This window comes from Tauraco erythrolophus, chromosome Z (genome assembly GCF_009769465.1).
Source record: "Tauraco erythrolophus isolate bTauEry1 chromosome Z, bTauEry1.pri, whole genome shotgun sequence".
Lineage (NCBI taxonomy): Eukaryota > Metazoa > Chordata > Aves > Musophagiformes > Musophagidae > Tauraco > Tauraco erythrolophus.
In genome coordinates, this window is record NC_141496.1 from 45,078,453 (window position 1) to 45,103,841 (window position 25,389).

A 25,389-nucleotide genomic window follows, 5' to 3' on the forward strand; every position below is an offset into this window, starting at 1 on the left:
GAAAGCAGCTCAATCCCTGGATCATATGATATGCATGCATAAGGGAGGAGCTATTGCTCATCCCAGATTGGAATGTGCCAGGCCATGAAACCGAACAGTTACCTTCACACAACGGCAAGGGTTTACTCCAGCTCCCATTGGCAAGACATGTGATATTGTGGGGCCCAACAAGATGGTATCCAGAGTTGCACACAAAGGTTACATTACTTCTGTATGTGCTTCCTGTAGAAATGGCCTCCGCTTTTTCTATTGAAGGATGAAGCCCACAAGTAATTCCTAGGAGAGAAAAAATTTTTTTGGTTTTATATAGACAACGAAGGCCATTCTATCTGTTACACACTGTCTGACAGCTCTGTCCACACACTGAATTAATGGAAAGATGGGAAGAAAGAAGTTGTGAAGTGTTATACGGAGAAGGGTTATACAATGACTTTTCTGCTCTCTCCTGGAGTTCAGGCTGCAGACACCTGAGAGAAAATGTGCTCAAATGTATTTGATGGTGTTGTAAGATGTGTTCAATCAAACAGAATGATCCGGAATATTTCTTCTGAGCAGGCCAGAGGCTGCATTTGCAGTCTCCTTTGCTCCCTGTACAGTGGAAGGTGATGTCAAGATGTTCCCAAGAAAAATGACAGTAGTTAAGAAGGATCTTGTCCCCTGTCCCACACATACAGTGGAGACCAGGCAAATCGGTCAAAGGTGAGAGAGAAGAATGCGAGGTGTAGGACTATGACATCACCATGAGGTGATGGGAAATGATTTATTGGTAAAGACTATAAAGTCTTGGCATTTTATTTAAAAAGCTGTATGAAATAAATTGTAAATCCTTCTTTCTGTGGTCCCACAACTAATCACCTTCTGCCACACAGAGAGCCAAGATTTGATCCTAGGGAGCAGAGTCTCAATCTCCAGCCATACAAAGTGGTCAGGATATATTAGTCCTGGCACGGCAGAGACGAACCATCCCAGCACATGATGTCCAAGGCCCTGCACACCACAATGCACGGCAAATCAAATACATCAGGCCACACTCCTCCCCTACTGACCGGAGCACGACTCTATGCTTGTGCTATTTTAATGTGCCAAAAGAAGCTCCATTCAGATCAGAGAGGAACTGCCAGTAAGGACTCCTCTGCTGGCTTTTCCTCTGACTCTTCCTGTTACAACCCTCCAGCTGGAGGGGGACACTGGGAAGAAGCCAGCAAAAGCACTCTCTCAGTTTGTTCCCTGGCTCTCCTGGAAAACTGCCACCACATTGCTCTGCTTGCTGCTTACGTGTGCATGAAGGGGCAGAGGGGCTCCACTTTTTGTCAACGTGGCAAATCCTTCTGCTTGGTCCCTGTAGCTCAAAGCCAGGCTCACAGCTGTAAAAAACCTCACTGCCAAACAGGAACTCCTCTCCCTGGATAGATCCATTTTCTATCATGTCCGGGGGTCCACAAGATACTCCTATAATATAAGAAATGTGTTCCAATCAGATATCATGCATATGGTCTGTCCTGTTCACATCTCCTTCACTGGTTTTACTCTGACGAACAGGGAAAGAACACAGTGTTTATCTGGGCATTCGGAGATATTTGTCCCTAAGTAACAGAATACTATCATGCTTGGTACTTCCAGTTCCTCCTGAAAGACAAAATCTATTGTGGCTATGCTTGCAGGAAGACTTGGGAAATTCCACTGTTGCCACTACAGCCACAGCTGAAGTCCACATAAGTATTTATGTAGACAGCTCCTATTTTGGCACTGCAGTCAGTGGGCATCAGATGTCTCACGGAAGTGAAGTACCTTTGAGAATGAGTTACATTTGAGGATGCTAAGTACCTGTGACTCCTGGCAACTAATGTGTTCAGAGGTCCTCAGTAACTCCAGAAATCATGACCTCAAGTGTGAGAACTATATAAACTTGGAAGCTGTCTGCACAGCCTTCTTATGGATACAGGAGCAAGGCAGAAAGGTGTAGTGATTTTCTTCACACTATTACCTTCACAAACCAGCAGTTCTGCAACTCTTCCAAGCTGTTATCAGTGGTACTTACAAAAAATCTTTAGGCAAAGGCAGACAATATGAGTTATGAAGCAAAACAAACATTAGTGTTTTCTGTTGTGCAAAATTACCCTTGGCCAACATTAAGTGATAAACCCAGGCAGAACATACTTCTGCACACCGGCACTGTGCTGCTCCAAAGCTTGTCTTCTTGGCAAGTCCTCTCTGCATCACCCTGTGAAGCAAAAGAAAATGCTCAAAGAACAACTTTACTTAGTCAATTCTTTTCTCCCATCAACTCTAGCACCTATAAAATCCAAGACGTTTTCTCTCCATGTGCAACCGGAGAGAGATAGTTAAATGCTACAGTCCAAGTCTACTAGCAGAGTTTAGGGTAGAACTCTTTCCTGCTAAGTATTGAGTATTGTTTATAAACCAAAAGTTTGTGGGGCTAGTTAGTCAGTTCTCTTGTCTTTCTCTATGGAGTATCGTCTTTGTTGTCAGTTCTACCATTCCCAGGAATGTGTTATGACAACAAATTTTCTCCTTCCTAGACTGACTTACAGAAAGTCTAGCTAGCGTTTTTTTCAACAGCAGTACAAGCATCTGTTTTATAAAAGTAATGTACTGATTTTGACCACATCCCAATCACTCATTCTTTAAATCTGCTTATAAATAATGTTATTTCTTTCTTACGTATAGGCTTTATAGCCAGTCTAATAGCCCAGGATTTATTTCTTATTTTATTCCAAGACACAGAGAACAATATGTAAATTTGTCCCTTCAGGTAACGTACTTTCATTACAAAGCAAACCCATTGACAACGGCAGTTGTTTGACATAAGCGTTGTATGACATCACACCCAACGGACTTTGCTTCCCAAAGGAAAAAAAAGCAGGATTTCTCTTCAACAGCAGGGAGACAGATTGACACTAGATGGCGAAGCTGCAATACAAAGCTTGGAAGGATTGTTTACTGTATGAAAGCACTGGCTTACTACCTCCAAAAATTACTTGAAACAGCAATTCTACCTATCTGTCTAAATACCAACCCACCCCTCCATCCCCAGTGATATTACATATGTAGCAACATGATGCAAATAAAATTTGTTGTTACTTAAGCATTTCCTAAACTCTCCCTATTTTTATATTCAGTAACTGACTGAATGCACTTCTGACTGGGTGAATTCACATGCATGAAGTTCTTCATTTATTATTGGTGTTACAACAGTACAAAGGAAGCACAATCCTGCATTCTGCTTGATGCTCACAGAACAGTGTTAAAAGCTAGCCTCTGTCCTGGAGACACCTCACCACCTCCTGCCTCTGGATGTAACTATGCCCTTCTCCACCATCACCCGGGGATGGTGGAGGCCACGCCGTACCTCAGCAACATTCATTTCTGAATTCACAGCAGCTTTTGAAAACACACCTGAGGCAGCTCTGAATTTGCTAGCCTGAGTCCTGACAACAAGACAGCAGTGCTGCTCCAGAGCTCAGGTGGGGATAAGATGCTTAATGCTCATAGTAAAAACAATGGACAGGAAAGAACTTTGTTCCCTTCTCCATCAGGGAATACAGCTGCCATTGAGCAAACTGGAACCTCTTTGCCTTACTAAAACAAGAGATATTGCTTTCATACCATCCAGCAATGTCACAGAACTGAGGGCAGTCGAGTTCACCAGGAGTTTTTAATCTGAAAGGCGCAATGCAGCAGGCAAAATGCCTGGGACATTATGAAATCGAGGGAAGAATGTGATCGAACTCTGGCCAAAGAACCAGTTCAAGAGAGCAATACATGAGTAATTAACTCTTGCATGATTTATGGTCACAAGCGTATATAATGCTACATTTGCAGAGGGCTGAAACAACCTTCAGTTAAGAAAAAAACAGCACTGAGAGGTATCTGCTGAACATCTGTCTTTGACAGGATGCTTATATTTGCTTCAATTATATCCCCAAGTGACTCAAGGACTACCCCACACATACCAGGAGCATTCTACAGACAATAACAACAACAGCAGCAGATATCCAATTTCTGTGGCAGTTAAGGGAACATATCAATATGGACCAGACATAATACTTTCTTTACAGTCATCACATAAGAACTGAAAATAACAACTCAAGGTTTAGAGCGCTGGAGATTTGAGTTTGCTTACTTGTAATTCATAGCCAGAATCACATTTATAAAGAACCACATCTTTGTAACTGTATTTAGTGCCAACCACAAATCCATGCTCTGGAGACTCTGGGATCCCACAGGAGACAGGAACGCAGATGTCATCAGAAAACGCTGGCACCCAAATGCCACTCTCCTGAAAAATAAATGTAATTAGAAATGTGAAGGCATCACTTTATATGCTTAATTCATATCTAAACAAAAAAGTTAGGAAAATCATAGTAGAAGCATACAACAGCTGTGGGTGTACAGATGTGGTTAATGTAATATTATCTGTGCAATTCTTAATAAACCTCAGTAACACAAGCAACACTTTTAAGATGTCAACATAGACTGGAACTCAGCTTTGGCAGGAATGTTCAGGTTAGACTTACAATACAGAAGAAACAAAAAGTAAATGGGGAAATAGAAGCTTGGAAAAGCAAGTTCACTTATGCTGGATCACCTAATATCTCAGGGAACATATCAGGAGAAGAATGAAAACTACAGCTGCCTGATTCCACGCTCTGTACTTCTCTCCTGGCTGAATGTCTAACACCATGACCAAGTGCTTCAGCTGCCTTCCCAGACTCTCTAAGGGAAGCCTGGTACCTAAAGAGACATTCTTCAGTGTGTCAAACAAACCTACTCCTACTTCCACAGATCTTTGAAACAGCAAAACAAGGGGAAAACTTTTCCTTATGAAGCGCTGATTCTGCAAAAACACACACGCTCAGTTTTTCCCATATAAGCAGACTTACTGACTTTAAAGAGTCTATTTGCAAGCTCAAGTCAAGGTTATCCACAGGTAATGTGATCAAAGGTTACTAGCAGAACTGAGGATGTTGGCTTCTCAACATACAGAGGATTCAAGTTTCTACAGCTGCACAGTGGATTAAAATGTATGCTGCCTGTCATTGTGGAGAAAAAGAGCTCTGCATACAATCCTCAGACTACATTAGAAATCTCAGACATGATTTTTTAAAACCTCAGACATGATTTATTCCCTGAAATGTGATAAAAGGAATGCTTTTCTAAAGGACAGTGTTAGTTTTTGATGGAAGATGAAATCAGTAATTTCTAGTTCTGAAAGTCTATACATGGAAAACTAATAATTGCTCTTACTGGGTAACAAGGAAGCATATCATATTTTGCAGGACATGCTTTATTTTTTTTTGTTTGTGCAATTATGGGCCAAAAGCTAACAAGGGCATGAGGAGGACTCTTGAATCCAACAAAGCCAGCAAATAGAACAGTGCAAATAACACTCTACCTTGCACGTAGATGTGCTTGCTCCCACCAGAGTATAGCCTTCTACACATGACAAAGTGATGTTTGTGTTCACAGTGAAGTTGTCCCCAAGTATGATTACATGGGTGATCTTTCCTGGGAGGGCACACTTTCTGGGGCAACAGGAAATACTTTGAGGAGACCACTGTCCATCTTCCTGGCAAGTGCATGTTACATCCACCTCTGTCACCATTGTGTAGCCTTCCAGGCATCTGCAACACAGCATGAAGACCTGACCACAGAGACACAGCTAGGGATGAGCCAACGCATAGATTACAAAGTCAGACAGTCATTTTTCAGCATTAGCTGCTCCTAAGCACACCTTGGGATTTTGCTATTATTTCACAGTAACCCTTTAAGAAGCGTGCCTGGACAGAGCTTATTCTGTTGCAAGAGCTGGAAGCTTCAGACTTCACCTCCAGCTGCTTCATGCTGCTGCATCACCACAAAGGAAAGTGAGTTGGTGGCTTTAGTGCTTGGAGTTCCTGCACTGCCCTTCCCTTTGCAAGGAGGGCTTCTGGCTAGGTAAACAGTGTGTGAGCGCCAAGCAATTCTAAAGATGACCTCACTTTCTTCCAAGAACAAACCAAGCCTTAAGCTGACCACAGGCCATTTGCTTAGACATTCAAGACTGATTTGTTCTGTTCCACAAAGTGCTTCACCAAGAGCAACTCAACTGGCTTGTTGAACCCAACAAGTGGGTTTGCTTGCAGGAAGGCAGACACAAGCAGCCTGTTCACCTTGTTAAAGATGCATGGAAATGACTGATTAACTTTATCCACATGCCATCTCCCAGTTCTGTCCCATACTATTATTTGCTTTTACTGACAAAAAACCATCTCCCTTTCTGCCAAGGAATTCCCCACCTTGGAGAAAGATATCTGCAATGTGCAAAATTCAGGAAATTAATAAAACCCCTTTCTCTCGTATCTGAGAAAGAATTAACTTCACATCAGCAACACCTGCTGACAGTGTAGAGTTGCAGTACAGAAAATGGGACAAGAGGAAGATCAGCCTTTCTGTATTACTACAGGCACCTGAAGCAGGAGGAAGATGTAAACCAGGTGTGAAAAGGGGAGAAAATGCACATCTTGCTGATTGTTGCTGCCACCTGCTGAGAAAACATGAATGTCTGGACCAGTGTTTCAGAGGAGGATAAGAGGAACGCAAAATGGAATGTGAAGCCAAAGGAGGTGGAGAACTGCAGCTCAATAGGCTGAAATACCTTGCTGGAGTTTTGACAATGGTCCAAGCAATATTTTAAATGTGCATGGGAATGTGGGCTTTGTCAATCTAAGCATGTGACAGGGCATAACTCTTCTTCCAGGTCTTTTAAAAACTTGCACTAACTGAGGGTGTATAAACCTTCCATCTTAATTCCTTCAGAGATTTTATGGAAACAGAAGGGCAGTAGCATTTTTACCTGTACTGGACCTTGCTCCCATAGGTGTAAGTGTTCCCAAGAACCTCTGCATTTGGGACAGAGGGTGGTGGGCCACAGCTTAGCAGCTCACAGCTTGGGTATGGCTTCTTCCAGACACCAGACTCCACACAAGTCAGTTCTGGACTCCCTTGCATGACAAAACCTGTCAAGCAGGTATAGATGATGGTGTTCTCATCTGCAGAGCTGCTCCCATTGATAAATGTGTTGGGGATGACAGGTGGAGAGCCACAGGAAATCTGTCCGCAGCGAGGAAACCCAGAACTCCACTTGCCAGCTGCCTCACAGGTGACTTCAGAAGGCCCTAGCAGTTTGAAGCCCTCCAGGCATTGAAACTGTGCGCTTTTCCCACAGCTGAAATCTGCACCAAGAACTACTCCATTCTGAACATGTGGTGTAGGACACAGACAGGGTAGGCAAGATGGAGGGCTTCCACTCCAGGAGCCATTGGACAAACATTGCCGTAAGTGATTGCCATGCAGTTCATAACCAGGGAAGCACACATACTGGGCAAATTCTCCATAAGTAAAGTCTGAGCCATTCAGAAAGCCATGGGAGATGTCTTCAGGAGGTCCACAAATGACTGGCTCACAGTGTGGAGCTTCTGAATCCCAGGTACCATCACTCTGACAGGTAAGCATAGACACTCCTTGCAGGCTATATCCTTCGTTGCAGTGATAGTGTACTTCTTTCTTAAAGCCAAAATCTGAGCCACTAACCCTCCCATTGGGAAGAGGCAGTGGCACAGGGCAGGTCACAGCTTTGCAAACTGGAGCGATTCCACTCCAGCTTCCGTTTGCAAGGCAAATTCTACTCCTGTCCCCATCTAACAGGAAACCTTCATTGCAGCTGTACTCTGTACGTCTCTGGAACATGTACTCCTCTCCAGTCACCTGACCATTCTCCAAAACTGGTGGTGGGCTGCAGGAAACAGGAATGCAAATCGGTTCACTGCCATCCCATTTCTGGTTCTCTTGGCATCTCCTCTCTGTGGGGCCATTTAACTGGTATCCAGGATCACACTCATAGTAGACAACACTCCCATACGTGTAGTTTTCCCCTCTTACGTTCCCATTCATAAGCTTGGTAGGTGAGTTGCATGTTACTGCTTCGCAGTATGGAGCAGTGTTACTCCACTGCCGACTTGGCAAACACAGTCGCGTGTCGGAGCCAACAAGCATGAACCCTGGCTTGCAGGTGTACTGCACCACGCTACCGAGCGTGTTCTCGGTGAAATGTAAAAAACCGTTCTCTGGCGGTGACAGCAAAGTGCACTCTATTGAAACGCAGGCAGGTGCAGTGCCGTTCCAAGCTCCATCTTCTTGGCACGCTAGGACAGGGTTTCCCAGCAGCTCATAGCCAGAATAACATGTGTACAAAATGATAGTTCCAAATAAGAAAGTGGTGAGCTGCATTGCACTGTCCTCCTTCAAGGGACCTTTGAAATCTTTCAGACTGTCGGCCAGTAGCATATGCGAAAGGGAAGGACTCTCTGTAACACTCTCCTGGTCAGAACGTCTTTCCCCATGTCTCACCTGCATGTACTCCCCAAAGTCAATGTGAGGAGGCAGGCCACAGTCTGTTGGGAGGCAGGCTGGTGTGGAGCTAGACCAGCCCGATTCTTCACAGGTCTGCATGGCAAGGCCAAACAGCTGGAAGCCTGGCACACAGCTGTAAATGACCATGGCCCCATAGCTATAATCCGCACCTTCCACAAAGCCATTCTCGATGGGCTGAGGGGGCTGGCAATTTATGGCTTTGCAGGAGGGAACCTCTGTACTCCACTCTCCTGTCTCGAGGCATCTCAGCGTTTCCTCCCCTTGGAGCTGGAAACCTCTGTCACAGGAATATCTAACAGTCTGCCCATAATGGAAGTTTGTGAATGAGTATTTGCCATTGAGGATCTTCTTAGGCCTCGGACATTGAATAGGTTTGCAAGCAGGCTTTCCTCCAAGCCACTGGCCATCTTCTCCACAGAGGATAGTTGTGTTCCCCACCAGTTCGAAGCCCGGTTTACATGTGTAGAGGGCTGTGCTAAGGAAGGTGAGGCCCTGCACATCAACAATGCCATTCTGAATTTCTTCTGGTTGGGGGCACTCCACAGGAATACATTCTGGCAAAGGCAAGCTCCATGAGCCATCAGCCTGGCATCTGATGGTAGACTCACCCTTCAGTAAAAACCCATCCACACAGATGTATTTCACAGTGCTACCAAAATGAAGGGACGAAGTCAAGGGGTCACCAAAGGGGATGTAGGGAGGTGCAGGACACTGTACAACCTTGCAGAAGGGAAAGGAATCATTCCACTGTTGGGAGGGCAAGCATTTAAGCACAGAGGAGCCATGCAAAACATAACCCTCCTTGCAGGAGAACTGTACAACACCGACTTGGTAAGTCACTTCCCTCAAGACCAGATGGTTTTCTGCCAAGGGTGGTTCTGGACATTTTGTTGGCACACACTTTGGGCTTTGCTTTTTGCTCCATTTCCCAGACTTCTGACATGTCCAAGAAACATCTCCAATCAGCTCATAGCCTTCATCACAGAAGAACTCAACTTTGGAGCCCATATCAAAAGTTTCTCCCTTGGAATAGCCATTCTGGATAGGTGGTGGTTTTCCACAGCTGAGGGGAACACAGTAAGGAGGTGATTCACTGTACCATTGCCGATTGGCTTGGCAGATAAACACTGAGCTCCCAACCAACTGGTAGCCAGATTCACACTGATAATTTGCCTGATTCTCAAAGAAGCGTCCAGTTATTTCCTGCAAAACAGATAAGATGGGGACATGTTTGAAATAAAGATGCATGACTGGGCAATAGGAGGCTGATTTCATTTCTTGTGTTCTCTTGGTCTAGCTCCTAGCTGAATCCCAGACCGCAGTAAAGGCTGTTTGCAAAAGAATGAATGTAAATAACTGACACAGAACATCTTGCCTCAAATGATGCACTCTACTGTCAGGAAATCTGAAAGCACTATCAAAAGAAAACAGAAAATTCAAGGCTTAAAAGGTAAAAGCTACAAAATATTTCCTCTGCTTTCTCTCTTCCTGACCCATGACGCTGAAAGATGTGTAGACAGGAAGACAGAAAAGAAATGAGTCAGAAGAAGGTGGCATGAAATGGCCTATTGTTGTTATAATTCTTTAGCTTACTAGTATTCAAGGTTTCTAGTATTCAAGGTTAGAGCCTTCAGTTGTACTACTACTAGGAGATGTTTGTAAGTGCCACATATGTAGCTGCAGGGTCTTGAGCAGGCAGCTGAGGAGCCCCTCAGAGTTGCAGGCTGAGCTCCGACTGAGGTATCAAAAAATGTTTCTAACTGAAAGGAATATCTGAAGGAGTGAACCCACCTAAGGAAGACGACACAGAGTAATATGCACTAACTACAGGATGTATCTGCGTGAGAGTCTGAACAGAAATTGTTGCTATTACTGATGGAGGGCCATGCAGGAACTGTGATGCAACTCCCTGCCCCCCTCAAATTTTAGTAAATGCAAATTTCCTGGTGGCTAGATTTAAGGAAGGAGGGGGGGATGTTCAGAAGAATAATGCTTTAAAAATTCAAAGTCACATCTTTACGATAGTGGTTTTGGTCTTTCTTACCACAGTATTATCCCTGTGCCTCAAAGCACAACACAGGTTAAGTAGCTGTTACAGGTTTGGGCTGCCACAAGAAGATTTTTAACTTCAGGCATTGTTGCAATGTAATTTGATAAGGAAAGGGAAGTTCTGACTTCAGTAAAGAAGTGTGCTTGCATTGAAAGGTGGGAAATTATCCCAAGGTGACTTTTCTATTGCAAATCAGCTTGGTTTTTTTTCACAGCAGTGAAAAGAGTAAGGCTTGCAAACTTGCAACAGTACTTCAAATGTCTCCAGATGGCACTGGAAAGCCACCCATGGACCAAACAAATGAAGAGTAAGACATTAAGGAAATCAATTGATTGTCACATGGCATCTTGAGACTCCTAACTGAAAACCCACTTTAAGACAGGAAATCCCATGGAAGTGTCGGTGGCTTTTTTAGACACTATTCTGCTGCAAATCCACCCATTTTTACCTCTGCTTAGTCCATCCAATCATGCGATTTCTCAATTTTAACAGGGGAGCAAAACAGAACAAAGAAAACCCCAACAGCGGCAACTGTGAAGACATACTCAGTTTGCTATGGTACCAGGCAGATGAGAAAACTCATTCTGTACCTTAATAAAGCCATTCTCAAGCTGTGGTGGTTCTCCACAGGACACTGGGTGGCATGTGGGCAAACTGCCACTCCAGTTGCCTGTGGCCTCACACGTCCGCTTCTTCTCTCCCTTGATGTAGAACCCCTTGTTGCAGCTGTAAGCCACCACTGCTCCGAAGCTGTAGTTGGCCCCACTGGCGTAGCCATTGCTAATGTGGGGAGGCTCTCCGCAGCGAACGGGGATGCACTGGATGCTCAAAGGAGAAGGATTCCACTGGCCCCCTCGAAGGCACTCGATCTTGGCTGAAGTGTTCAGAACAAAGCCTTCCATGCACTTGAAGCTCACGATGGAGCCAGCTGCAAACCTTGCTTTACTAATGGACTCCAGGATGCTGTACGAGACGGTGGATGGCTTTTCACAGAAATCAGCTATGCAGTGGGGCATCTCCCTGCCCTCTGGAGGCACCCACTTCCCTTCTGCATTGCAAAGCAGCTGAGAGTTATCAGCCAGGCTGTAGCCATCTGAGCAGAAGTAGTAAGCTATATCGCCAAAGAGGCGGTGGCCACTCTCTGGTGATGCATTTTCCACATGGGGTGGTTCATCACAGGATACTGCCAGGCACTGCTGGTGGCTTACACTCCACTTGCCGCTGGCTAAGCACTCTATGGTTGCAGGGCCAACTAACGTGTAGCTGTAGATAAGGAAACCACACAGAAGTCAAAAAGACAAGCACTGTTAAATGCTACCTACAGTTTCCTGAAGCCCCTGCAGTACAAGCTTGCTTGCTAGCTCCCCAAAGCATAGGATCCTTTACAAAAGCTATGATTAACTTCAAAACGAAAAACTTAAACCCTACATGTCCATGGTTGAGGAATTATAATGAGGCATATCCTAGCACACCTTGTATATATTACTTCTCTCTCACTTGTCTACCTGATTACGATTCCTGAACTTCAATTTTGGTTGAAACTACTACAACAAACCTAGTATTGTGCTGTGGCAGTCCATGCAATCCTGAAAGAAGCAGTCCCACTGAGAAATTCTCCCCCTTTAGCAGAACTGAATGGAGAAGAAAGAGATGACAAGCCCAAAAAGGCCTTTTCAGTGCCTGTATCAGCCCTACCAATTTATTTTCACACTTGCAAACAATGAGAAACTCCTTAGTGAGTTATGCAGAGATGCTCTAGCTAATAATGCACATGGCAATTTTTTAACAACTTCTTCTAAAAAATCACTGTAAAAATTGTTATAAAAGCCAATTAATTGGCTTAATTAATGCTGAGTAGAAAAAAAATATCAGCTTTCACAATGAAATTCTACTGCATGATTACTGTTAGTGTAGTTGTATTTCTCTAATCTGTCTCTGGGATGCAGTGACAGGCATTATTTCTGTCATCACCCCACTTAAAACCCTGCTGCTTAAACACACAACAGAATAGTCACGTACCTGTGACTATCTTCTTCCTCAGTTTTGAAATCTCTGCGGTGTGCTCTTACAGAAGGCAAAGAAAAATAACTACTACAAAGCTCCCAGTGACTCTTTCCAGCTGCAGGCTGGAAACTGGTTGTTCAGATTTTGATGGCAAGATCTGTAAAAGTGTTTTGTCTTGTTTGCAGAATTTGTTTTCAAAGCTTTATGACTATTATTTCAAAGCTTTAGAACCTATTATGTGCCAATGTTTGATATGATCCACTTTATTAATTGTCACAGATAGCTATGAGCCTCTTTAAATGCTGCTATTCTGTCCCATTTAAAATGCTTGCACAGGAAAGAGAAGCAGCTTTAAAAATAGTAATACAGTCAAGAAAACAGTATAAGGAAGCTTTGCTTCAATTATATTTCAAATAATATTGCAAAGCCAGTTTACAAGAAAAACGTTGGCTTATCAATCTGCCTTTTTACATCAAGAAAGAGCAGAAAATCCTCCAGTTGCTTAGGGCCTGACCTGGCAAAAACTCAGAATACCTGCTCTGCCTTTTGGACAGTCTCTGCCTGGGACTAGTCACAGACTAAGCCTGTGCAAATGTTCTTGCAGGACCAGAGTCCAGCATTACGTTCATGCTTGACATCATCAAAATGGAGCCTTATCTTTGATGAAATACACTCTGAAAAGATCACTACACTGAGTAGATGGAAATCAAAGAAAAATAATGCACCTCAATAAATGAGAAATCAGAGTTTTAAGGAAGCACAATTGAGAACACTAAAACAGTTCTCAAAACACACCAAAAAGCTTTCTTATAGCCTGAAGAGACATATGGAATTATGATCAGGGCCCACAGAGGTAGTAGTTCTGCAGTAACTCCAAGGGAGAGGGCTTCCTATTGAATAGGTCTATCATTCCCCATGACTTCTCTCCTTTCTCCTCTTGCAGTGTGCATTCAGCTGCCATGAAACTACTTCAAGAAATGCTTATGTGTCCTGTACTAACTTCACAGCCCACAAAAAATTCTCCATCACATTTAATTTCCAGAGAGTTAAGACAGAAGCAGTAAGAATGATTTAGTGTGCAGTCATAACGGACTTGTGAAGCAGTGCACATTTTGCTTGTCCTGACTATTAGTCCAGTGGTGCTAATCTACATACCCTTCCTTACACGTGTAAGAGATCGTGTTTCCAAAAGTAAAGTTATTTCCATTGATGACTGCATCTTTGATGGCAGGAGGAGATCCACAAGAGACAATGTCGCAAGCTGGAGGTGTGCTGTTCCAGTTCCCTGAAGATGCACAGACAAGTACAGAAGGTCCCTGAAGGCTGAGACACAAAGACCATTATTAAGGCTGTAATTTCAGTCTGGGTGAGGAACACAGAGGGAAAGAGGTGTTTTGCTTCAAACTGACTTCCTGGCCCCAGTGAAACCAAGGGTAGTCCTACGCTGATTTCAGTAGAGGCCAGTATCTCACCCTCTGTTCCTGAGAAAGCACTGCTGGTGCTGTCAAAACAGGTCTGGTCTTCAGATTATTTTGTCGAGAGGGATGGTGGAATTCATGTGGGGCCTCAATGCTTTGTGCAGGCACACATATAACTTCTGCTGTAGTTTTGCCCATCTTAGAGCCACCAAAGAAAGCCACAGGGTGCTTAAATATTTATTTAAGCTTAAAGATTTACTTGTATGCCATCAACACCATGCCAATCTTGAGATTTGCCACTGAGACCTTAAAATGCTACCTTCACTCAGAAAACTGAAGGAAATGCTCCAGTTCTGGTTTGTTTACGAAAGACATTCAGTTCCTTCAGGAGGCAAAGGATTATGCTTGAGTGAATGGCCACATACTTTTGAAGTTGGTGGTATTTTTTTGTTTCCATAGCTGAGCAAACAGCAATGCCCTAGTACAAATGGAGTGACTCAGTTGTCTAAACAGAGGTATTCAACACTACCCTGAGATGCCCTGGGTGAAGTCTCTGACCTTCAGCTGCTATGTCAGCTGGCTATGAATTCCCAGTAGGTCCCATATAATATCTGAGAGCCTTACACAGGTGTGTCTGATTCCCTACAATTTAGTCTCAAATAGTAGTAGATGCTCATGTTTGTTCAGTTGACTAAAATAAGCTCAGGAGTTGACAGAAGACAAAACCACTGACCTGTAAAGCTTCTACAGATATGACAGGTCCTTGTGTGGGTTCTGCCTATCTGTGACAATATGTTTAAGACAAAAAGCATGTCAGAGGTGCTCGAAGGAAGAGGCTGGGTCCACACTTAGGTCCAGAAATAAAGCATACGAGAGACACTGTTTGGGAGGGCCTCCCCTGCAGTGGTGACTACAGGAGAGAGAACTTCTCTCACCAAGCTATGCTAGACAGGTAAAGGGAAAGAGTCACAACTGATGTGGTATTTGCTGCCTATATGTCCTAAGTCCATGGGCGAAAAACTTGCTGATGTTGGTAAAAAAACTGCTTGGTTTAGTGGGGTACAGATAAGCCCTCACTGTGGATCTACAACTTAACACTACACTGGGCTGCAGCTGAGGTATCCATTTGTATTAATACACTTAAAACATTCACCAAATGAGCACACCTCATCTACCTTCCTGCATCTGGACAAGGGTATGCTTGCAGCAGGAAAATACAGAAAAAACTCAGACCTGAACAGGTCCATGTGAGACTGCTTATGTCAGAGTAAATCTGCTAGAGGTACAAGCAGATATCAGGAGAGGCAGAAACTTGCAGTTAAAGCCACATCCTTAGATACAGCATTACTGTATTAATTTTTAATCACAGCATATTATAAATGTGTTTCCAAGATAACTGCTTACGAACGTAAAACAGAATAAAAGCCTAGAAAAAATAACTACTACAAAGAGTTCAAGGAGTAAATTAGTAACTTCCAGAAGGTTCTTTCACCAAAAGCATTGTAAAAACAATAGCAAAAATAATATTGCGTATGCGCTAAAGCTGTAGGAGTATGATAATCTTTAAAGACAAATGAGAACTTTCAAAAATAATGACAATTATTTTTCTGAATATTCAAAACATGTCTTTGAGCTTGGTGGTAAAACAAAAGCATCACATATATATATATATACATATATATATATATATGTATAAAAAACAAATCATGAATGACCTTCTTGAACTGCTCCAATTTTGGATGAAATACAGAAAGTACCTTAAAGATATAAAGAAGTCTTTCCAAATTCTGTCTCAGTATTTTATCTTTCTGAGCAATAATATCAGCTTTGTCTCTTTCAGACATAAGTTAGCCCTTCTAGCAAGCATGCTGCCTGCATCTGGCTCAGGAACGTTCCTGCATTTACCTGTATCCATTGTCACAGGTGTATGATACAGAGGAAAGGTAGGTTGTGCCAGTGAGTGTGTATTTTCCATTGCTGATATCCTGTGGGCTAGGACAAGTCACCATCTCACAGGAGGGGGGAGGATGATTCCAAACGCCACTAGCAAGGCACAGAATTTCCTTTTCACCCACTAACTTGTATCCATCATTGCATCTGAGTTTGAAGAAAAGAAGTGCCATCAAACACAGAACCTTTTACGTACAACTTAATCAGCCAACTTTTTTCTCTCTTCATCCACACCTGCATACAGCATCCTTCTATGCAGGGCATAGAGACATAGTATTGGAGTACACGTTCAGCTCTGCCAGAGTAGCCACAGCTACAACCAAACATCTTTCCCTTACTTTAATCCCATTTTGCTCTTCTCCTTCATTTCAACCACTCTCTCAATTCAGCCATACTCTGATTTGTTGACAGATTCTCAATCACTTATTAATATGGCACTTCAAACATACTGAATTCCTACCTGTACACCACCTTATTGTGGTATGTAAAATTTGAGCCCAAAATGGCACTGTTCTCTGGAATAACTGGACCACCACAGGATACAGCTTTAAAAAGACAGAATCACAAGAAAGATGGGTACAACACAAATGAAAAAGAACAGAAATTCAAGATTTGCTTTATTTTCTCTAAATAGATTTGAAGAGGTGTAAAGCCCTAGGTAACACTGGGTTCTTGACTAAGCTGTGACTGACATTTAGGGCTATTTATCTGACTTCGCCTTACTGAGAAATTGGACTAACTGGAAATAGGTAGTTGGAACTGTTCTAACAACAACACACTTGACTGTCAAGAGGATTCCATACCCTTCCTTCCCTATGGACAAAGTAACCGGTTTTTTTGACATTGTTTTTGTCACCCCTTCATTTTACCCTGTTGCTTCACCGCATTAGTTCTTGTTTTCTACAGAAACAATTTCTGCAATTACACCACATATATGTACATGCACCAGCCTGTCCTCTCTGGTCGCTTTTTATCCTCTGAAACACAGTTAATGATCTTTAAGACACTAAGTTCCCACGAGTTCCTCGAAAACAGGAGGCTGGGTGGAGAAAAGAGACACTTCTAATGCTTTCATTAAAATGGATGAGTCTAAGCCTTTGACACTTTGGAGAATCTGCATACGAAAGTACCACTATGAATAAGACAACTGTTGGAAAAGCTTGAACTGGTGCTTACATCTCTTAAGACAACAGACTTCAACACTGAGACCCAGGTCTGCTAGGACAGGATTTCATCAGCTGCTGTGGTTTCTAAAGGCTCTACACTACTACTTTCCCCGTTCCATCTCTCTAATAACACACATTACAGAAGGCATTCTCCCCAGAAACCATACCTTCACAATATGGTATTGAGTGGCTCCACTCTCCAGACTCCATGCATGTAAGTTTAGTCACTCCTGTCAGCTGAAACCCTTCTTCACAGGAAAACGTTACCTCACTGCCAACACTGTAAGTGTCCCCGTATAAATGGCCATGATCTGGATTTCCTGGATTATGGCACTTCACTGGTTCTGAGGAGGAAGAGCGAAACTATCAGCAACAGAATTAAATACTAGGTTTTATAAAGTTGCAGGAGATATCTATCCTTGGGAATTTTCTGAAAGTAGGAAGGCAGAGTATATGGAAAACACTAATAAGTAGTTTACAGCCTTACCAGCTTTTCTCTGTTCTGTATGTAAGTGAGAGGCACTGAAGAATTGTACAAGTAAACTAATCTGGATATGGAAGAGCCCTCTGTAACTGAGTTTGCATTCATTGTCAGAAGCAAACACATCTTGCAGTCATTTTTCCTTCTGTGAGGGAAAGCCCATTGCAGCACGTCCAGCCCTAAACATGAAACCAGCTCAGCTACCTTTTATCCCAACCTATGCCACTATCTTGACATCTTCATGCAAAGTTACCTTGCTTAATGTTTCCACAGACAGCTCAAGCCCTACTCAGATGCCTGTATTCAAATACTTCTTCACTGCCCAGCTCTGCTCTGAGAAGTGACACATTGTGGCATGTGACCATCCCAGGCCTTCAGCACATGTGCTCCATGTGCAAGCGGATTTTGCATGTCTGTATGTCTTGGAGCAGAATCCTAATGACAGCTGTCTTTATAGGGAGAGGCGAGTTCTCAAGAAACATAAAGAGACACTTCATCACAGCCTCATTCAGCTCAAAGGGACCTGGAGATGAGAGCATGCCTGCCCTGTCCCTCCCTAGATATCGATTACTGGCAACTGTCTTCCACAGTGGGAGGCAGGATACTGGCTTATACAGAACTTTGGAAAGGCTAGCCTGATGTTTTTCCTTCCCATACCTGCACATTTTTTACCATCTCCTGTGTAAGGAGAGATGCAAGTGCAAACATACGATCCATTTGTGTTGAGACAAGATGCATGCTCATCGCAGTCTGATCCAACAGCACATTCATCGACATCTACAAAAAAGAAACACAGAAAGATATCTCTAGGATGGCATTTGTAATAAGCATCTGCTTTAAATTTGTTTCACTAACTGTCAAGAAGAATCAACCATATCTTTGATGCACAGGTAAAAATATTTAATATTTAAATTAACATTTATGCTTTCTCTATAATTTAGTGTACAATATTGTGAAACATCAGAAAGTCAGAGACAAATCTTATCAACCGTCAGTCAATACTTCCACAAAAACTATCTAGTTTACAAGTAGTAAAAGAACAGACATCATAACTCATGTGCTGTTACTACTGGATAGACACTATGAGGGAAGACTTCTGCATTAAATACTTGCTTGGAAAATCCTCTATATGCCAAACTTCCCACCTGTAAGACAGGAAAACTGTCCAGAGGGGAAACACTCTGAACATAAAATATGATTAGAGCCTCATCTTTGATGAAGAGAATTACATTAGACTAGGAATAAGAAGTGCCTGCAGTAGTCAGAAAAGTTAAAATGAGTTCAAATTACATTTGTTACTGTAATTAACTATTTATATGATATAGTGACTAGAAATGTCAGTTGATTTATGCTCCATGTGGCTTGGTACTGTACAGCAAAAACAAATCCCTTATTCCAGAATACTTCATATCAGCTTTTCAAATCCTGACTGTATAGAATTGTTCTTGGTATGTAAACAATGAGTCACAAATTGCCAGGGGTCAATTTCAAAGTATCTAACTGAAAAATGCTGGCATCAGGGATTATTCCTCATATAAACCAGACTGTTGGAGATAGACAGAACAATTCTTCATTTAAAAGTCCTGCTACAGGACAGTTGTTGAACTAGGTATACCATGCAGACATATGGCTGGAGCTTTTTGCCTGTTTCCAGGCAAAAAAGCAACTTGTTTAAAAAACCAACAAAATTTACTGAATTGGTGTGTTTATTCTTCACAGCTGAATGAGTCTGCCTGACATGAAAAGAACTCAACAATGTTCTGAAAAGAAAAGTATTTTCTTTCTGACACGAAGGATGAAAACTGCACAGTAAAATCAAAACAGTTGCCAATTACACAAGCATTGAGAGAATGCAAAGTGCTACCACAGCAGAACTGGAATGACTGCTTCTCCTGTAATGTCTTGTAAGGCAAGGAAGAGTGGGACACAATGAATCGGATACATAACAGAGACAAAGGAATGCCTCAGGTCATAGGTGTACCCAGCTTTGTTAGCATCTGCCTGAAGCGTGAATCACAAAGGTAAACGTGGGTCAGGGTGCCAAATCCACTCCTGTGTTCGTTTTCCCCTTAGTCTATTCTGCTTTATGAGAGACAAGGCAAGCTGGAAGGTGGGGCACAGGGCTTTTCCTTCTCAACATCATGCTTCCTACTGCACAGACATCAAACTATCTGCTCTGAGCCTGCTCATCTTTAAGCACTGGTATAAAGTGCGAACGAGAAAAGCAAAGAGAGGAACAACAGACAGGATGGTCTGTTTGGAGGTTCTGAAAGAATCCTGGTAGACAGGATGCTACGAAACCAGTTGTATCCTACTCCAAAGTGAATTTTGGCAGAACTAAAAGATTGTTGGCTTTTCGTTCGCTTGTCTTGACTGAAAAAATTATGTGTATACCTACATAGATTTCATAGATTTCATAGATTTCTAGGTTGGAAAAGACCTTAGAGATCATCCAGTCCAACTGTCCCTAATCCCCCATTAAACCATATCCTTAAGTAGTACATCCATCCTTTTCTTAAACACATCCAGGGATGGGGACTCAACCACCTCCCTGGGCAGCCTATTCCAGTGGCTGACAACCCTTTCAGAGAAGAAATACTTTCTAACACCCAACCTGAATCTCCCCTGACTAAGCTTATACCTATTTCCTCTTGTCCTATCACCCATCACTAATGTAAAGAGCCCTTCCCTCACCTCCCCACCATCCCTTCTCAAGTATTTGTAGGCCGTAACCAGGTCTCCCCTCAGCCTCCTCTTCTCCAGGCTAAACAGCCCCAATTCCCTCAGCGGCTCCCCATAAGTTTTATTTTCCAGCCCCTTGACCAGTTTAGTCGCCCTTCTCTGGACCCGCTCCAGGAGCTCAACATCTCTCTTAAATCGAGGGGCCCAAAACTGGACACAACATTCCAGGTGCGGCCTCACCAGTGCCGAGTACAAGGGCCGGATCGCTTCCCTGTTCCTGCTGGTCACACTATTCTTGATACACGCCAGTATCCCATTGGCCTTTTTGGCCACCTGGGCACACTGTTGTGTCATATCAAGCCGGTAGTCAACCAACACCCCCAGGTCCTTCTCCACCAGGCAACTCTCCAGCCACTCTTCCCCAAGCCTATAGTGATGCTTGGGGTTTTTATACCCCAAGTGAAGGACTCTGCACTTGGCCTTATTAAAGCTCATAACATTGGCCTTAGCCCAACGATCCAGTCTGTTCAAATCCCTCTGAAGGGCCTCCCTACCTTCGAGCAGATCGACACAGCCTCCCAGCTTGGTGTCGTCTGCAAACTTACTGAGGGTACATTCAATCCCCTCATCCAGGTCATTGATAAAGATGTTAAACAGAACCGGACCCAGCACTGAGCCCTGGGGAACCCCACTGGTGACTGGCCTCCAGCCGGAAGTCATAAATACATAAAACTAAAGAGTCATACATAAAACTAAGAGTCAAATCAAACATAAATCTTGCCAGGCTGTTGCCCCACAACCCCCATGTTAGGCATGATTAAGATAGCAACAATCCAAGTAAAACTAGCTAGTGGATTCTAGCAGGGATCTGCTGGAGACACGACCCTACACGAACAGTCATACCCAGTCCTCTGTACCCAGTCCAGTGCTGGTCTGTCTCACCTTTCAGCTCCTGCAGCTGCATCTGGTTCATCAGACCCAGCTGACCAGGAAGCGAGTTATGGTGTGGCAACCATGAGAACTTCATTCTTAAGTGCACTCCCAGCCCTCTCAGTGCTGCAGCTGCTTGCTGACAGGGGTCTGTGACTGACCAATAAACCCCCACAATGGAAGAAGGCTCAGAGGAGACAGGCAAAGGTGACTTGCCCAAGAAGCTCAGGGAGTAATGTGGGATGTGACTGACCTTGCTGTTACAAAGAAGCTGACAGCACAAAGGAACAGGAAGGTGGCCTTTGTTTTAAATAAACAGCTATCAACAGCTGAGTGGATCAACTGGTGGTATAAATGCTTCTCCCTGAGTTCATTAAGAGAGTGCAAATGTCTCCCTGAATTAGCCAGACCAGCACACTGGGCAACTGAATACGTGGCTCAGGCCAACATGCAGTATAAAAACCAGACAACTAGCAATGGGCTTGAGCTGGCTTCAACTCACGCGTTCATTCCCGGCAACTGGTGAAGCCCAGTGTCATGACTGGTAATGGGAAACATATTGGTATTGTGACTGAACTGTGCATTGCAATTGTTCTATTTTGCTAAGCGTTAACTTGTGTTTATCCCTATTGTGTTATGCAGTATATTTTGTATCACTCTGCTAGATCAGAAATCCTGTGCAGCATCAACTGTCTTCAGATAAGTAAATCTGATATTAAACATTACAGTCTCCATGCCTGGAACATCTAAAAGAACTTGATCAGAGAGCATGGGACACTGACGTCGTGCTGAAGCACAGGGAAATGCACAGATTAGAAGCAGAGAATGCAAGGACTCTAGGGCTAAATGAACCTGTAGGAGACAGGCTGGGAGTGCAATGCAGGCTTATTAAGTATAGGGTGTGGGGCATACAAGAGGACTGACAGAGAAAGGTGCCAGAATGTAGTTTTGGTTTCACATAATGCTGAGCATGATATTTCAGAAATGTGAATATTTTGGAGCGTGACTTCTGAACCTTTGGTCAGCCTTCACAATTTCAGAACAAAATCCCACCCAAACCCAAAAGCACAGGAGAAGTGCAAGATTGCCAGTCAATGCAGGCACACATATGGCACATCTCACCAAGGCAAGATGGTGATATGCTGTTCCAGCTCCCATTGTCCAGACACAACATCCTGGAGTCGCCCAACAAATAGTAGCCATTGTTGCAGTGATAGGTGATGGTACTGCCAGCAAAAAAGTCCTCAGCTGAATAAAATCCATTTTCTAAAGGTGGAGGCACTCCACAGCTGATTCCTGCAACATGAGTGAAAAGAGGGCACAGATATTAGCAGAGCAGACACAGATCAACTTCAGAATAATTCAACATGAGAGCCATCACTGCAGATTTTTTCACTGCAGCTGTGGAATCCCATCCGCAAGACAGCCCAGACCTTTTCTGAGGTAGCTACTTGATTCCAAGTCTGGTGGAGGGTCTTGTTTTGTGGGCACTTGTCAATCAGAGACTAAGCAGGACTCTTCAGATCCTGCTATTCTGCTAGCTCTGGAGGAGACATCTGCGACTAAGATCTGAACAGATACCCTTCAGTCGCAGGACACTTCCCTTGATAATCAATGATCTTTGGTGAATTTTAAGGAGAAAGGAAAAGTAAGTTTGCCTCCATGGAGGTTCCTGTTATTTCCCCTCCCTGAAAAACAAGCTTAACGTTGCTGTGTTTGAACATTGCAAAACTAGCCAACAGACTACCGCTAAGAGGCTACAACACTGGTCTGAGACCAGGGAGTGCACACATGATGGAGAGATTGGAACTGACCTCACATACAACCTTGGGCATCACTTTCACTTTGACTACAGTAAATAAGCCCTTCTGATCCCAGCTGTGCCAGCAGAAGGCATCATTCTACCTGCCTGCCGGAGGCAGCTATTTATTCTAGCAGAGCTGCTTCTGTGCATCTTCATTTCAATCAAGATGTCATGAGCCTGTTCCAATGGCTACACAGCTCATCTTTGTAACTACATGGATTGTAGCAACTCCTTGCTCCGCAGCCGAGTGCAAGGATCATGCAGTAATACACTGTGAAGTGTTTAGATACCATGGCCATGGAAGCCAAGTACTTGCTGTAGAGGGATAGAACTAAAGAGCCTGTAACAAAGACAGGCTGTCGGGGGATGGGGACCTATGGTTTTGGGGGTCTTTGGTAGCAGGAAAGAGGAAAAGGATCCTGGTGGGTGGAGGCAGCGATTACAATGAGCCTGATTCAGCCAGTAGAAGAACCTTTTCTGTACCACGCTTTCCACTATAAACCCTGTAGTTCTTTATGCAGGAAATAGCTATCCTCAACCCACTTTCATTCGTCACGTACTTGTTGAATGGGCTGAGAAAGGCCAGTGGGTGAGTCTGGCTCTCATTCACTCAGCGTGTTTGTGGCAGGTCAACCCTGTTCTGTCTGAGCTCTGTGCTCAACAGGTGAAACTGCCTGGCCCAATACAGAGAAATCAGAGGACAACTCTAACAGGATCCTGGTGGTTTGTCACTGACAACACACCAAGAAAGGGCAAAGCTGTCTCTGCCAGTGAGCTTAGGCTCTGCCTGGCAGGACTTGCTTTTGGGTAAATCCTCACATGCATGCTATTCTTTAGGCAGAAGAGAAGACAGATCCTGGATTTGCACTATGAACAACTGAACAAAGAGGAAGACAAGAAAATCACATCAAATCTAGATCAAACTATTTTTAACGTATTTTTTAAAAATTCGATTATTTTCCCCAAACTACTGATCGATTTTGTAATCACGTGATACCTACTTCTGGAGCTAATGTACTATTCTGCTGAAATGAAAAATACAGTGAGCTCCAACACACGCAACTGCAGTCACATGTGCAGTCACAGCAGAGAAGAACCAAAGGAAAGGAGAAAGCAGGAGCAGGAAAGTAGGAATCAAAGAACCTTGGCAACCTGCACGTATACAGCTCAGTTTCTCAGAAGAAATCTCGTAAATCTTGGAGCACTTCTCAGTCCTGACAGAAGAATCTGCTGCCTTTAAAGAAATTATTCTGTAACATACTAATGCCAAGGCTTTTACTTCATACCAGACATTCCCAGTGACACTTAAAAATCACAGAGATATTCTAGCATTTCCTGTGTATCTTCCACACTCCTGGTGCCACTGGGTAGCAAAGTTCAGAGTATCAGACTGCTGATCCAAATAGACTAATTTCTGCCATGGGCATTAGAAACTGACTGAAAAAGGTGACACAATCCAATCATGGTGTAGTGTCTGCTTAGTAAAACATTAGTTTAGTTTTAAGCATGTATGTATATGCTGTAGCATAAATGGATTCAAGAGCATCATAGCTGCAGTGATAAACAGGCTATGAATAGTGAAAGTCCAAATAAAAGCTAGGGTTTCCTAATCCTGCCAGCCCACTGAGACAACTCACTTTCACAGCGGGGAAAAGGCCGTGTCCACTGTCCCAGGTTAAGGCAGTGTTGAACAGAGTTTCCCACTATCTGGAAGCCTGGGTCACAGGAAAGGCTGACTTTTGACCCTGGCTTTAAATCAGCAGAAGAGGCCCGCAGATGTGGTATGGATCCTTGCAAAGACGGACAGTCTGTAGACAAAATATATGCACACGTTATGAGATACAGCTATGTGCTGAAACGAATAAATTTGCTATCTGATTGTTAGATCCTCTGTAACTTTATTCAGCAGAAAGCTTTGGGAAGTGTTATGTATGCTACATCCTGCTCGGGTTCAAAGGGTTTTGAGAATCATCAACATATAACATCAAAAAAGGGATCTGTAGAAAAAGAGGTGAGGAGGCAGGAGGTATTTTAATGCTGTCCAATTAGTTTTAGAATAAAAGACAAGAAGAACTTCTCTCTGACCCAACACCATCTTCACTCCTTCCCCATGTCAATTCAGGAAGCAATAAATCTCTGTCAGAGATTCCAATGAACTTTTGTTACAAAACCCTGGAATTTGAGGAATGAAGAACTGAATGTTCTAACTGTCAAATTATCAAAATAATTTATTCAAGGTTAGTAGGGCAAAGGCTGCAAGCTAGCCTATTTGACCTCATAATTTTATGAGTCTTATAATATTGTTCAGAAAAAGAAAGGGTTCTAGGAAATAAAGTTCTAACCAGCACAAAATATACTCTTGTAATCTATCTTCACTCTTCCAACAACTCCTAGTAGGAAATCTGGCCAGGCTAGGACATTTCCTTTTTGCAGTTCTTCTGGACAGGATGTAGCCAGAGATTTTACCTATG

The 25,389-nt window shown here is 43.3% G+C and overlaps 1 protein-coding gene across 1 annotated transcript in view; it reads right to left on the reverse strand.

The window, feature by feature from the left end:
* SVEP1 (sushi, von Willebrand factor type A, EGF and pentraxin domain containing 1) overlaps nucleotides 1–25,389 on the reverse strand; it is a 131,587-nt gene that overhangs the window by 19,292 nt on the left and 86,906 nt on the right. The window contains 15 exon segments of the mRNA XM_086629854.1: nucleotides 103–276; nucleotides 1,276–1,449; nucleotides 2,158–2,221; nucleotides 4,145–4,300; nucleotides 5,417–5,645; nucleotides 6,857–9,636; nucleotides 11,074–11,746; nucleotides 13,643–13,810; nucleotides 15,811–16,002; nucleotides 16,316–16,400; nucleotides 17,189–17,365; nucleotides 18,160–18,279; nucleotides 22,237–22,410; nucleotides 24,556–24,726; nucleotides 25,261–25,384. Coding sequence (XP_086485980.1) covers nucleotides 103–276; nucleotides 1,276–1,449; nucleotides 2,158–2,221; nucleotides 4,145–4,300; nucleotides 5,417–5,645; nucleotides 6,857–9,636; nucleotides 11,074–11,746; nucleotides 13,643–13,810; nucleotides 15,811–16,002; nucleotides 16,316–16,400; nucleotides 17,189–17,365; nucleotides 18,160–18,279; nucleotides 22,237–22,410; nucleotides 24,556–24,726; nucleotides 25,261–25,384 — 5,461 coding nt within the window.